Source organism: Salmo salar, chromosome ssa03 (genome assembly GCF_905237065.1).
Source record: "Salmo salar chromosome ssa03, Ssal_v3.1, whole genome shotgun sequence".
Lineage (NCBI taxonomy): Eukaryota > Metazoa > Chordata > Actinopteri > Salmoniformes > Salmonidae > Salmo > Salmo salar.
In genome coordinates, this window is record NC_059444.1 from 11,384,363 (window position 1) to 11,399,259 (window position 14,897).

The 14,897-nt window shown below is 45.4% G+C and overlaps 1 protein-coding gene across 1 annotated transcript; it reads left to right on the forward strand.

Moving 5' to 3' along the window:
• The first annotated feature begins 131 nt into the window (after positions 1-131).
• LOC106598611 (ubiquitin-conjugating enzyme E2 U) lies at positions 132-6,947 on the forward strand. The gene is made up of 10 exons (XM_014189641.2): positions 132-397; positions 589-670; positions 848-940; positions 1,031-1,122; positions 2,039-2,165; positions 3,849-3,885; positions 5,425-5,513; positions 5,627-5,717; positions 6,509-6,627; positions 6,719-6,947. Exons 1-10 carry the CDS (start codon positions 329-331, stop codon positions 6,877-6,879), a joined length of 960 nt encoding a protein of 319 aa, XP_014045116.2. The 5' UTR covers positions 132-328; the 3' UTR covers positions 6,880-6,947.
• Positions 6,948-14,897: the final 7,950 nt, after the last annotated feature.

The window sequence follows — 14,897 nt, forward strand, 5'->3', positions numbered from 1 at the left end:
TGGCTGTATATCATTAATTTAAAAGTCAAAACATGGATGTAGGAATCGCAGATTGCCCCCTTTAAGACAGAGTGTGTTATAGCGACACGGGAAGCAAGTGAAATTGGCTCCATACAAAGCTGTTCTTCCCACCAAATTGACCGACATGTTGCTTGACAACAGCTTCAAAACATTACATCACCTTGCTCCATTGTTCTCTTGAAAAACAACATGTCTATGCGTTGCGCCAGTGTAATATTTTATGATTTCAGACTATGAAAGCATGCGTTTGTTCTATGAAAGATTCGCACATACAGTTGTCAAATTGTGAAGGACCGAGTGAAATCCAATGATGCACACCCAGGCTCACTTCTTGCTGCGAAAACAATACCTCCAACTGCAGACATCGAATCTAAAAGTGAGTTTTTAGAACTTTATTTACAAGTATGTTTTATGTATCCATCATATATATTTTAAGATTTTAGGTTATTCTGTGTGCTCATCATCAAAAAAAAAATCTCTCACAGGAAACAAGTGCGTAATCATGTCACCTTCAAATAACCAGTGAAGCACTAAAAGTTATTTTATTTCTTATTTTTTTATGACAAGGGAGTGGAGGCCAAGCCAGTGAGTCACAGCCTGCTTGAATGGGAGGCTAAAGTGGAAGGACTGAAAGACACGATGTGGGAAGGTGTGATATGGGCATGAAGTGTTCAGCCTCCACAAAATAATATCCATGATGATTATCAGCTACTGATTATGATTACATGCGGTCTACATTTAGGGCTTGGTGTCTGAACTACTAAAAGTACATTCTGGAAGAAAAAAAATAAGCAATATTAGTTTTCTAATCTTTCTGTTCTATAAGGTGCTGTTTTGCTGCTGACATTGAATTTCACTGAGGCTTACAACTCTGTCCCTCCAACTGTCGAATTCAACGCCATCCCTTTCCACCCCAATGGTGAGTTGCTGGCAATATATATAGCCATGAAAGTGTCATAAAAAGGAAACGTGTTTAATTTCACCCTGTATATGTCTGTTGTGACTGAAGTGGACAAGGACACAGGTAGCCCATGTATCCCCTGCCTGGACAGTGAGTGGAACCCCAGCATCTCAATCAGCAGTATTCTTCTGAGCATCCAGGTTTGCACCCATTTTACTCAAATTAGTATGATATATTACGTTTGGTATGGTTACATTTTTTAAACAATAACCTTTTTATAACTAGGCAAGTCAGTTAAGAAAAAAAGTATTATTTACATACACCGGCCACCACCGGCCAAACCCTAACGACGCTGGGCCAATTGTGCGCCGCCCTATGTGACTCCCAATCACGGCCGGTTGTGATACAGCCTGGAATCGAACCAGGGCCTGTAGTGACGCCTCTAGCACTGAGATGCAGTGCCTTAGACTGCTGCGCTACTAGGCAGCCCCCCATAAGACAGAAGGTTACTTCAGGCAAAAATGAAAGTAGGGTGGTTAGTTGGAACAGACGGCTGGGCGTATAACACGAACATCTAGCAACCCAAAGGTTGCACATTTAAATCTCATCACAGACAACTTTAACATTTTAGCTAATTAGCTACTTTGTAACTACTTAGCGTGTTAGCTAACCCTTCCCCTAACCTTAACCCTTTAACCTAACTCTTAACTTTAACCCTAACCTTAACCCCTAACCCTAGCTAACGCTAGCCACCTAACCACCTAGCTAACATTAGCCACAACAAATTTGTTAATATATTGTAGGAATTGCAATTGCTAACATATCATACAAATTGTAATTCGTAACATATCATATGAAATGGATGGACATCCGCAAATTAATACCATAACAAACATATCATACTAATTGGAGTGTCGCAGATGTACGTTTACTATGTTACGTCTACCTCTGAGTCCAGGTTGGATACAGCAATTTGTAGTTTATTGTGATAAAGATAGAACTATTACATACTCGTTTTAAAAAAGCACTGCTACTTGCAGTGTTCATAGACCCATACAGTAGTAGTAGTGTAGTAATATCAAGTCTGTATGGTCTCCCCTCCTATGTCCCCTCTAGACCATGCTGTCCAACCCAGTCCTGGAGGGAGCGGTGAACCCCGAAGCTGCTGACATACTCTGGTCCAGCCCATCCACCTACCACCGTGTGGTGCTGGACTGTGTCAGGGCCAGCCAGGAACTGGAGAGTGAGTGAGCACCACCTAGTACAAGGATTAGCTATTGGTTACATTGGGCTACATTACAAAGCTACACTGTAAAATAAAAAATAAAAATAGTATTATTGTACAATTGCAATAGGATTGTGAGTTTGCTCAACAAAAATGTTGTTGATCGAACTCGCAACAAAACGTTTGTGTGTGAAAATGTTGTTGAGCAGAAATACATGCAATAATTACCATAAATGTTTATAGTACTGTTAAGAAACAAACAGCAGCATTCTTTTTCTATTTCTATGCTGCCTATTGGTTAGAGAGGAACATTGGAGGCTTTCTGCTCCTATCAGAAAGCAGAGTTCATTACAGCAACGGTGCTTCCCTATGTGACCAGGAAGCCACTGAAGGTGTTGTAGTTATTAGTACTGTCATAGAGGCCTTTCCCTGAGGGGAGACATATGTAGACCACATCCCAATGGTCCAGCTCTAGAGACAATGCCTGTGAAACATACTTACCACGATGGTCAGTGCGTACATAATTATACACAACTTTTTGGTCATCGTGGAACAGGCTTACTCTCATGGTATTCCCAGGCAGTGAATCTGAAGTAGTAGAGTCATCTCACTGCTGCTGGGAACATAGCAGTTATTGGGTTATAGGCCAATCCAATGTTGGTGATGACTCTCTTGTAAATCAGTTGGGTTTCAGTATTGAATGGTCCCTACAGTTCCTGAATCAGTCAAACCAGCAGAGAATATATTGTCTGTGTTCTCACTCTTCAGCTCCTCCTCCACCTCCTTCTCATTGGCTGACACTGGCCTCCATGGCTGTGTTCTCCCTCTTCAGCTCCTCCTCCACCTCCTTCTCATTGGCTGACACTCTGGCTTCCATGGCTGTGTTCTCCCTCTTCAGCTCCTCCTCCACCTCCTTCTCATTGGCTGACACTCTGGCCTCCATGGCTGTGTTCTCCCTCTTCAGCTCCTCCTCCACCTCCTTCTCATTGGCTGACACTCTGGCCTCCATGGCTGTGTTCTCCCTCTTCAGCTCCTCCTCCACCTCCTTCTCATTGGCTGACACTGGCCTCCATGGCTGTGTTCTCCCTCTTCAGCTCCTCCATCTTGTTCTTCTGGAGCTGCAGATCAGTCTTGGTGATGCTCATCTCCTCTCTAAGTGCTGTCAGCTACTTTTTCCTGCTCCTCCACCTCCTTCTCGCTGGCTGTCACTCTGGCCCCCATTGGCGGACAGTTGAGCTGCTTGGGCTGTGTTCTCTGTCTTCAGCTCCACACTGGCCATGTTCATCAGCTCAGTCTTGGTGACACTCAGCTCCACTTTCTGCTCCACCACCAATGGGTGACCTTACCTCATACCAGGTCATTTTCATCCGTCACTGTAAAAGGCTGTGGGTTAAATCCATGTGTTATTCAGTTGAAGGTCTCACCCTTGTTTTTAATGGTGGTGGTTTTGCATCCTGCAATTTCTTTGCTGATTTTCTTCATTTTGCACCATGAATTTTGGCTACTTTACATTCCACTGTGTTTTGTATTTTTGTTATTGAGTAGAAGAGTCTGTGGTTTCACTTTCAGTCTTCAAAGATTAAATGATTTACCACTGGTAAGGGTGGGATGCCGCTAGTCTATTCTAAGGTAAGGCTATCATATCCCATCTCACACTGAGTGGTGACAATGACCTGTCCATTATCACCACCTTCCCTGTAGGGAACAGGAAAGCTGTGCAGTCGGGCTCACAAAACAGGTGAGAGAAATCAAATCAAATGTATTGGTCACATACACGTGTTTACCAGATGTTATTGGTCACATACACGTGTTTACCAGATGTTATTGGTCACATGCACGTGTTTAGCAGATGTAATTGGTCACATACACGTGTTTAGCAGATGTTACTGGTCACATACACGTGTTTACCAGATGTTATTGGTCACATACACGTGTTTACCAGATGTTATTGGTCACATACACGTGTTTACCAGATGTTATTGGTCACCTACACGTGTTTACCAGATGTTATTGGTCACATACACGTGTTTAACAGATGTTATTGGTCACATACACGTGTTTACCAGATGTTATTGGTCACATGCACGTGTTTAGCAGATGTTATTGGTCACATACACGTGTTTAGCAGATGTTATTGGTCACATACACGTGTTTACCAGATGTTATTGGTCACATACACGTGTTTACCAGATGTTATTGGTCACATATACGTGTTTACCAGATGTTATTGGTCACATACACGTGTTTAGCAGATGTTATTGGTCACATACACGTGTTTAGCAGATGTTATTGGTCACATACACGTGTTTACCAGATGTTATTGGTCACATACACGTGTTTAGCAGATGTTATTGGTCACATACACGTGTTTAGCAGATGTTATTGGTCACATACACGTGTTTAGCAGATGTTATTGGTCACATACACGTGTTTAGCAGATGTTATTGGTCACATACACGTGTTTAGCAGATGTTATTGGTCACATACACGTGTTTACCAGATGTTATTAGTCACATACACGTGTTTAACAGATGTTATTGGTCACATACACGTGTTTAGCAGATGTTATTGGTCACATACACGTGTTTACCAGATGTTATTGGTCACATACACGTGTTTAACAGATGTTATTGGTCACATACACGTGTTTAGCAGATGTTATTGGTCACATACACGTGTTTAGCAGATGTTATTGGTCACATACACGTGTTTAGCAGATGTTATTGGTCACATACACGTGTTTACCAGATGTTATTGGTCACATACACGTGTTTACCAGATGTTATTGGTCACATACACGTGTTTAGCAGATGTTATTGGTCACATACACATGTTTAACAGATGTTATTGGTCACATACACGTGTTTAACAGATGTTATTGCGGGTGTAGCGAAATGCTTTGTGTTTCTAGTTGACAGTGCAGTAATATCTAACAAGTAATATCTAACAATTTCACAACATATACCCAAATATACACACATTTGTAAGGAAGGAATGGAATTAAGAATATGTAAATATATGGACAAGCAAAGTGAATATTTCCACTCTCCATGTGCTCATCTCTTTCATTTCCAGAATATTTTTCTCTTGGATTCCCTTGATTGATTAGTTAACTCACAATACCACTGACATTACACTATTATATTCTGTTTTTGTCATGGCACATTCAAAGTGAAATCATTATGAATTTCTTACATAGTACTATACTCTTGACTACTGTAGTTACAGTAGTTTACTGTAATATTCTCTGTTCCATGGCTAAATGTAATGCCTCCAGGCTTGTGAGGAGAATCCCTTTTGAGGATTATCTGAAGACATGGACAAAGATGGCCACCACTAAAGCTGGCTCGTGGATGAGGAAGGAATGTATGTCTTTCTATCTAAATACAGGCACTCCTCATGACCTTGGAATGTACATTAGGAGTTAGCACTGATAGCCTGTTACAAGCCTATCAGGCCTATCTGATGTTGTATTCCAGCCCTGGAGGATCTCATCAAGTGCCCTGAGACCTTTGCCATGTATTATGGATCACCAGGCAAGGAATCTCCCATGGGTACACAGTGTGAAACGTAAGTCTGTTTACTCTGAAAGATAAAGAGGAGCAGTAAAAATTAAATAAATAAGAGATTACCTCTTGGCTTGTAAGATTGCTGGTTAAAACACATCAGATTTCCCATAGCAGCTGCCTTTACTAAATATGATTGGGGTTTTCATCGACTTTCCATAATTCAATGTTTGTATAGCATGGTTTATAAACTAAGGCAACATCTCACTCATTCAGAAATTGAAACGTATTGCTCCATTTTTGTTTTACTCTCAAATAACCAGATGTGCTCCGTGACAGGTTCAGAGCCATAATAACCAGATGTGCTCCGTGACAGGTTCAGAGCCATAATAACCAGATGTGCTCCGTGACAGGTTCAGAGCCTTAATAACCAGATGTGCTCCGTGACAGGTTCAGAGTCTTAATAACCAGATGTGCTCCGTGACAGGTTCAGAGCCTTAATAACCAGATGTGCTCCGTGACAGGTTCAGAGCCTTAATAACCAGATGTGCTCCGTGACAGGTTCAGAGCCTTAATAACCAGATGTGCTCCGTGACAGGTTCAGAGCCTTAATAACCAGATGTGCTCCGTGACAGGTTCAGAGCCATAATAACCAGATGTGCTCCGTGACAGGTTCAGAGCCATAATAACCAGATGTGCTCCGTGACAGGTTGAGCCATAATAACCAGATGTGCTCCGTGACAGGTTCAGAGCCATAATAACCAGATGTGCTCTGTGACAGGTTCAGAGCCTTAATAACCAGATGTGCTCCGTGACAGGTTCAGAGCCTTAATAACCAGATGTGCTCTGTGACAGGTTCAGAGCCTTAATGTATGGTACCGTGCACCAGCCTAAGAAGACCAAACCAGTGAGTGAGGGGAGACAGGCGAGGATGGACCAAATGAGAAAGATTTACCTCCTCTACAGAGCACCAGGTAAGTCCATGATGAATTCAGTGTGTGTGTGTGTGTGTGTGGTGTTACTTTAAGCAATGACAGAGCCCATCTTTTATGTGTGTCCTTGTAGACATGCTGACCCCTCAGGTGAATGTGCAGAGAGACTCCATGGCCACCAGGGGTCTCTGTAGAGCACATGACAGACAGCAACAGGACCTCTGGGAGAACGAGGTGGACAAACTGGTGGCCTGGACACACTCACTGTCATTCGAGGAGTTGGAGGAGGAGTGATGCCTCCACGTGCACAAACTCGAGCACGTACATACACGCCTTGCAATTGGATACACTTGACCAATAAATTGTGAAAACTTCTTGTACTTTATTTATTATTATCAATAATATAATTATTGTTATCTATATTATTATTATTACCTATATTATATAATTATTATTATCTATATTATTATAATTAATACTATCATTATCAATATTATCAATATTATTATTAGTATTATCAATATAATTACTTATTATTACTATTATTATCATCATTTACTATAATTATCAATATTATCATTATTACTATTATAATTTACTATTATCAATATCATTATTATCATAAACTATTATCATCAATATTATTAGTATAATCAACATTATTATTAGTATAGTCAATATTATTATTATTATTTTCATTATCAATATTAGTAGTATTTTTTTATCAATATTATTATATAACATTAATATCAAGGGTAATAGGAATTATAAAATAATATTAAAGTTGCATGTCTTAGACTGAGGTTAGGACTCAATCAGAGCAGCGTTAACCTGCGTTAGCAGTCAAATGCATTGCCTTTTCACTGCTTTTGTTTAGACGGTGTTGGTGGTATAACTGCAGGGTCCTGTTATTTAGAGTGTAGGCTGTAGAAAGACTGGGAGAAGTACAGGAGTTTAGAGGGGTAGAGTGTAGACTGTGGAAAGACTGGGAGAAGGACATGAGTTTAGAGGGGTAGAGTGTAGGCTGGGAGAAGGACAGGAGCTTAGAGAGGTAGAGTGTAGGCTGGGAGAAGGACAGGAGCTTAAATGGTAGGCTGTAGAAGGAGAGGAGTTTAGAGGTAGAGTGTAGAAGGACTGGGAGAAGGACAGGAGTTTAGAATGTAGGCTGTAGAAGGAGAGGAGTTTAGAGAGGTAGAGTGTGGGCTGTAGATAGACAGGAATTTAGAGGGATAGAGTATAGGCTTTAGAAAGACTGGGGGAAAAAACAGGAGTTTAGAGGGGTAGAGTGTAGGCTGTAGAAGGAGGGGAGTTTAGAGAGGTAGAGTGTAGAAGGACTGGGAGAAGGACAGGAGTTTAGAGTGTAGGCTGTAGAAGGAGAGGCGTTTAGAGAGGTAGAGTGTAGGCTGTAGAAGGAGAGGCGTTTAGAGAGGTAGAGTGTAGGCTGTAGAAGGAGAGGAGTTTAGAGAGGTAAAACCAGGGGGGGAAAAAAATCCTAGACCACCTTTATTCCACACACAGAGATGCATACAAAGCTCTCCCCCACCCTCCATTTGGCAAATCTGACCACAATTCTATCCTCCTAATTCTTGCTTACAAGCAAAAACGAAAGCAGGAAGTACCAGTGACTCGCTCAATACGGAACTGGTCAGATGACGCAGATGCTACGCTACAGGACTGTTTTGCTAGCACAGACTGGAATATGTTCCGGGATTCATCCAATGGCATTGAGGAATACACCACCTTAGTCATTGGCGTCATCAATAAGTGCATCGACGACGTCGTCCCCAGAGTGACTGTACGTACATACCCCAACCAGAAGCCATGGATTACAGGCAACATCCGCACTGAGCTAAAGGCTAGAGCTGCCGCTTTCAAGGAGCGGGAGACTAATCCGGACGCTTATAAGAAATCCCGCTAAGCCCTCAGACGAACCATCAAACAAGCAACGTGTCAATACAGGATTAAGATTGACTCCTACTACACTGGCTCTGACACTCGTCGGATGTGGCACGGCTTGAAAACTATTACGGGCTACAAAGGGAAACCCAGACGTGAGCTGCCCAGTGACACGAGCCTACCAGACGAGCTAAATGCATTTTATGCTCGCTTCGAGGCAAGCAACACTGAAGCATGCACGAGAGCACCAGCTGTTCTGGATGACTGTGTGATAACGCTCTCGGTAGCCGATGTGAACAAAACCTTTAAACAGGTCAACATTCACAAAGCCGTGGGGCCAGACGGATTACCAGGACGTGTACTCAAAGCATGCGTGGACCAACTGTCAAGTGTCTTCACTGACATTTTCATGACAGAGTCTGTAATACCTACATGTTTCAAGCAGACCACCATAGTCCCTGTGCCCAAGGAAGCGAAGGTAACCTGCCTAAATCAGCGGTCCCCAACCTTTTTTGGGCCACGGACCGGTTTAAATGTCAGACAATATTTTCACAGACCGGCCTTTAAGGTGTGGCGGATAAATACACAAAATAAAATGATACGACCGGCATAAAAACGGTGGTATTTTTTAAATATAATAAACGTGAATCCACTGTGTACTCGTATGCAACTTTATTAGCAGCGTCCTCGTAACATCGCACCAACAACATAACATGAGTAACATCCTCTCTGCCCCCTAAAACTCTCTGGTCGCTAGGGTAACGTTTAAACATGCCTTAAAAATAAGATACAACACAAAAACAAATATAAAGTGCATGAAAAATACAACTCACCATAAACGCTAAATCAGTGGGAGCCCTGAGCTTGTTTCTCTGCAACGAGACGGTACCATCTAGGGGTAATGGGAGACAATGACACCCGAAGTGTGTTGCTTATGTCCAGTCTACTCCGTAATTTAGTTTTGGTTGCTGTCACTGCAGAAAATCCCGCTTCACACAAATAGGATGTCGGAAATTCCAACAGGGTTTTCAATGCTGTTGTGGCGATCTCAGGGTTATTCTGCTGTGACTTTAATCCAGAACACCGGCAGAGATGTTGTCTCGAACATACTTTTAAGGCCGCCGTCATTTGCGATCTCCAGCAGTTGATCTTCTTCTTGCATAGACATGCTGGATTCACCTGGTTTGTTGACAAATGGGTCGCGGATCCATTCCTTGGCAGTTCGTGGGTCTTTTGTGGTTGGGAAGTAGCGCTCAAACTCTTTTAAAAGCAAAGACAGCGGATCGTGCACCAGCTGGGACAATGAAGGCTCGGGCTCAGTCTCTTCCAAAATCCCCGCGAATGTTTGAAACGTCAAATATACCTCTGTTCACGCGCCGTCCCCACAAATCCAGTTTGGCTTTAAATGCAGCTACTTTATCTGCCAACTTGAAGACAGTTGTCATTTTCCCCTGAAGTGACCGATTGAGTTCATTGAGCAGGTTGAATATGTTGCACAAGTAAGCGAGTTTTGCGACCCATTCCTCGTCACTGAAATGTGCTGCCAGCGGTGACTTTTTTTTCTGAGAGAAATCTCTGCAGCGGGCTCTCGTAATTCAAACACTCTGGCCAGTGATGTCCCTCGGGATAACCATCTTATTTCTGTGTATAAGAGAAGGTGTCTGTGCTCCGCGTTCATCTCCTCACAAAGCTGCTCGAACAGGCGCGAGTTAAGGGCGTGTGCTTTGATGTGGTTAATAACTAACGACATCATTCAATATGCTGTTATGTTCCGGTGGTATTTTTCGGCTAGCCAGTATTTCCCTGTGAATGACACAAGTGAGTCATAGACGGATGTAACAGAGGGAATCCGGTCATTTTTCAAAATAAAACATTGTTCAGACTCAGATAATAAATAAAAAATATATTTTAAAAAATTAAACGGAAATAATGTAAGTTATTTATTCTTTCTCTGCGGCCCGGTACCAAATGACCCACGGACCGGTACCAACAATACATCTGCCACGCTGATCCTTAACACTGGGGCCCCTCAGGGGTGTGTACTTCGTCCCCTCCTGTATTCCACGACTGCGTGGCCAAACACGACTCCAACACCATCATTAAGTTTGCTGACGACACAACAGTGGTAGGCCTGATCACCAACAACGATGAGACGGCCTATAGGGAGGTCAGAGAACTGGCAGTGTGGTGCCAGGACAACAACCTCTCCCTCAATGTGAGCAAGACAAAGGAGCTGATCGTGGACTACAGGAAAAGGCAGGCCAAACAGGCCCCCTTTAACATCAACGGGGCTGTAGCGGAGCGGGTTGAGAGTTTCAAGTTCCTTGGTGTCCACATCACCAACGAACTATCATGGTCCAAACATACCAAGACAGTCGTGAAGAGGGCACGACAAAACCTTTTCCCCCTCAGGAGACTGAAAAGATTTGGCATGGGCCCCCAGATCCTCAAAAGGTTCTACAGCTGCACCATCGAGGGCATACTGACCGGTTGCATCACCGCCTGGTATGGCAACTGCTCGGCATCTGACCGTAAGGCACTACAGAGGGTAGTGCGAACAGCCCAGTACATCACTGGAGGCCAAGCTTCCTGCCATCCAGGACCTATATAATAGGTGGTGTCAGAGGAAAGCCCATAAAACTGTCAGACTTCAGTCACCCAAGTTATAGACTGTTCTCTCTGCTACCGCATGGCAAACGGTACTGGAGCGCCAAGTCTAGGACCAAAAGGCTCCTCAACAGCTTCTACCCCCAAGCCATAAGACTGCTGAACAATTCATAAAAACCGCCACCGGACAATTTACATTGTTACCAATGTACAGTCACTTCGCCCTCACCTACATGTACAGATTACCTCAACTAGCCTGTACCTCTCCACACTGACTCGGTACCGGTGCCCCCTGTATATAACCTCATTGTTATTCTTATTGTGTTACTTTTTATTATTACTTTTTATTTTAGCCTACTTGTTAAATATTTTCTTCTTGAACTGCACTGTTGGTTAAGGGCTTGTAAGTAAGCATTTCACGGTAAAGTCTACACTTGTTGTATTCGGTGCATGTGGCAAATAAAGTTTGATTTGATTTGAGAGAGTAGGCTATAGAAGGACCGGGAGAAGGACAGGAGTGGGGCTTAGGCAGTAAGGGTTTGTAAGTAAGTTAATTTGCAATCTGCTTGTGAGGGATGGTAGGCCAAACTGGTCATAGAGAGAACAGTGTTGGGTGTGGTAGGGGGCTCCAGTGGGAGAGAACAGTGTTGGGTGTGGTAGGGGGCTACAGTGGGAGAGAACAGTGGTGGGTGTGGTAGGGGGCTCCAGTGGGAGAGAACAGTGGTGGGTGAGGTAGGGGGCTCCAGTGGGAGAGAACAGTGGTGGGTGTGGAAAGGGGGCTACAGTGGGAGAGAACAGTGGTGGGTGTGGTAGGGGGCTACAATGGGAGAGAACAGTGGTGGGTGTGGTAGGGGGCTCCAGTGGGAGAGAACAGTGTTGGGTGAGGTAGGGGGCTACAGTGGGAGAGAACAGTGTTGGGTGTGGTAGGGGGCTACAGTGGGAGAGAACAGTGTTGGGTGTGGTAGGGGGCTCCAGTGGGAGAGAACAGTGTTGGGTGAGGTAGGGTGCTACAGTGGCTAACCTAATGGCTGAGTGGTACAGTGTCCAGTTTTCAATCTAGCCTACATTTGTTTTCCTATTGTAAAAAATATATTGCTTGTTATCGTTTGACAAGTGAACTTTTGTCTGTGCTTTCTGTCCGTCTTTGTCGACTGTGTTTTCATCCATCCATTTGGATAATAGTGTCTGCTAAATGGCATAAATATTATGATATGAATTATATTATTTAGGGATGCACGATATATCAGTGAACATATCGAAATCGGACGATATTAGCTAAAAATTCCAACATCGGCCCAATGTCTAGTTTCGCGCCGATGTACAAAATTGATGTAAAAGCTGACGTGCATACCTATAACTGTCACGAATTCCACCGAAGGTGACTCCCCTGCCTGCTCGGGCGGCGCTCGGCGGTCGTCGTCACCGGCCTACTAGCCGCCGCTGATCCCTTTTTCCTTTTCGTTTGGTATGTCTTATTGTTTGCACCTGTTCCCCATTTGGTTCTCTTGATTTATGGTTATTTAAGCCTGTTTAGCCCGCCCAGGTTTGTGCGGGATTATTTGCGTCAGTGTGTTTGTTATTGGATGTGCTGGCGATCGTATAGTGTTGTTTTATGTGCGTGCTGTGCGCCTGTTGTTTTTGGGCACCTCGCATTTTCACGCCGGTTGTGTTGGCGTCGACCGTTTTTGTTGTGTTAAGGAATAAACACATTATCTCCTTACCTCTGCTCTCTGCGCCTGACTCCTACCACCACTCCTAGCATTTACTGACATAATCCCGCACCAGCTATGGAGTCAGCAGGAGCAGCCTCCCCTCCTCTCCCATCGATGGAAGAACGGGTCCTCCATCATACCACCATTCTCCACCGAATCGGCTCAGCGATGGATCAGATGATGGAGAGGATGGACCGATGGGAGAGGAGTGGCCTCCCTACCGTATCCCCAGCACCAACTCCCCCCCCCAACAGCTAGCCCTCCACTGGCGTCCGGAGCCGGAGCCTTGCGCCTGGCTCTCCCCAGGGAGTACGATGGAGCGGCGGCTGGGTGCCAGGGGTTCCTGCTACAGTTGGAGTTGTACCTGGCTACCATTCGTCCGACTCCCTCGGGAGAGGAGAGCGTAAGCGTCCTCGTCTCCTGCTTAACGGGACGTGCCCTGGAGTGGGCCAACGCAGTGTGGTATGGCCCAGACTCGGCAAGGGATCACTACCCCGAGTTCACCCGCCGTTTCCGGGCCGTGTTCGACCACCCAGCAGAGGGCCGGCGGCGGGTGAACGGCTGTTCCACCTGCGGCAGGAGACGAGGAGCGCACAGGACTTTGCTCTGGAGTTCCGGACCCTGGCTGCTGGAGCGGGGTGGAACGACAGGGCCCTGATGGCCCACTATCGTTGTAGCCTCCGGGAGGACGTCCGACCGGGAGCTAGCCTGTCGGGACACCACCCTCTCACTGGATGAACTAATAGACATGTCCATTCGTCTCGACAACCTGCTCGCGGGCGTCCGGACCAGGCCCTGTTGGTTCCACCTCCAGGTCCTCCAGCTCCCGTCCCTATGGAGCTAGGGGGGGGCCGCGTCCAGGGGAACCGGAGGAGGAGGCTCCTCCTGTACCCAATGTGGTTGGAGAGGACACACTACCGACCGGTGCTGGGGGAGCTCCTCTGGGAATCGGGATGGTAGGCGGAGCACTCCTCGTTCACCTCAGGTGAGTAAGCACCAACCTCACCCAGAGCTCCCTGTTGGTCATATGTTCGTTTTAGTAACTTTCCCCTTGTTTTCTCCCTCTTTCCAGCATAAGGCGCTAGTCGATTCAGGCGCAGCTGGAAACTTTATGGATCGTGGGCTCGCGTTAAGGCTAGGGATTCCCCTGGTGTCGTTGGACCAACCTTTCCCCGTGCACTCCTTAGATAGCCGACCATTAGGGTCAGGACTGGTCAGGGAGGCCACGGTGCCACTGGACATGGGAATGCAGGGGGATCATGGGGAACGGATTAGTCTCTTCCTCATTGATTCGCCTGCGTTTCCGGTGGTGCTGGGGATTCCCTGGCTGGCCAATCACAATCCCAATATTTCGTGGAGACAGGGGGCTCTCAGAGGGTGGTCAGAGGAGTGCTCAGGCAGGTGTAAGGGAGTTTCCATCGCTGTGAGCATTCCCTCAGCCAAATCGGCATACTCTATCTCTTTCTGTAAAAAGAGGGCGACCCGATTACCACTTTATCGACGAGGGGATTGCGTGATAAACCTCCAGGTAAACGCTACACTTCGCAGGAGTCACGTGTACCCATTGTCACAGGAGGAGACGTTGGCTATGGAGACATATGTCACGGAATCTCTGAGACAGGGGTACATTCGGCCCTCCATGTCACCCATCTCGAGTTTCTTTTTCGTGAAGAAAAAGGATGGTGGGCTGCGTCCGTGCATTGATTATCGAGGTCTAAATTCTATCACAGTAGAGTTTAGTTACCCGCTACCTCTCATCGCTACGGTGGTGGAATCATTTCACGGCGCGCGTTTTTTCACGAAATTGGACCTCAGGAGCGCATACAATCTGGTGCGTATCCGGGGAGGAGACGAGTGGAAAACCGCATTCAGTACCACATCGGGCCACTATGAGTACCTCGTCATGCCGTATGGGTTAAAGAATGCTCCCCGTCTTTCAATCCTTTGTTGACGAGATTCTCAGGGACCTGCACGGGCAAGGGGTGGTGGTGTATATTGATGACATCCTGATCTATTCCGCCACCCGCGCCGCGCATGTCTCCCTGGTGCGCAAGGTGCTTGGGCGACTGCTGGAGAATGACCTGTACGTTAAGGCTG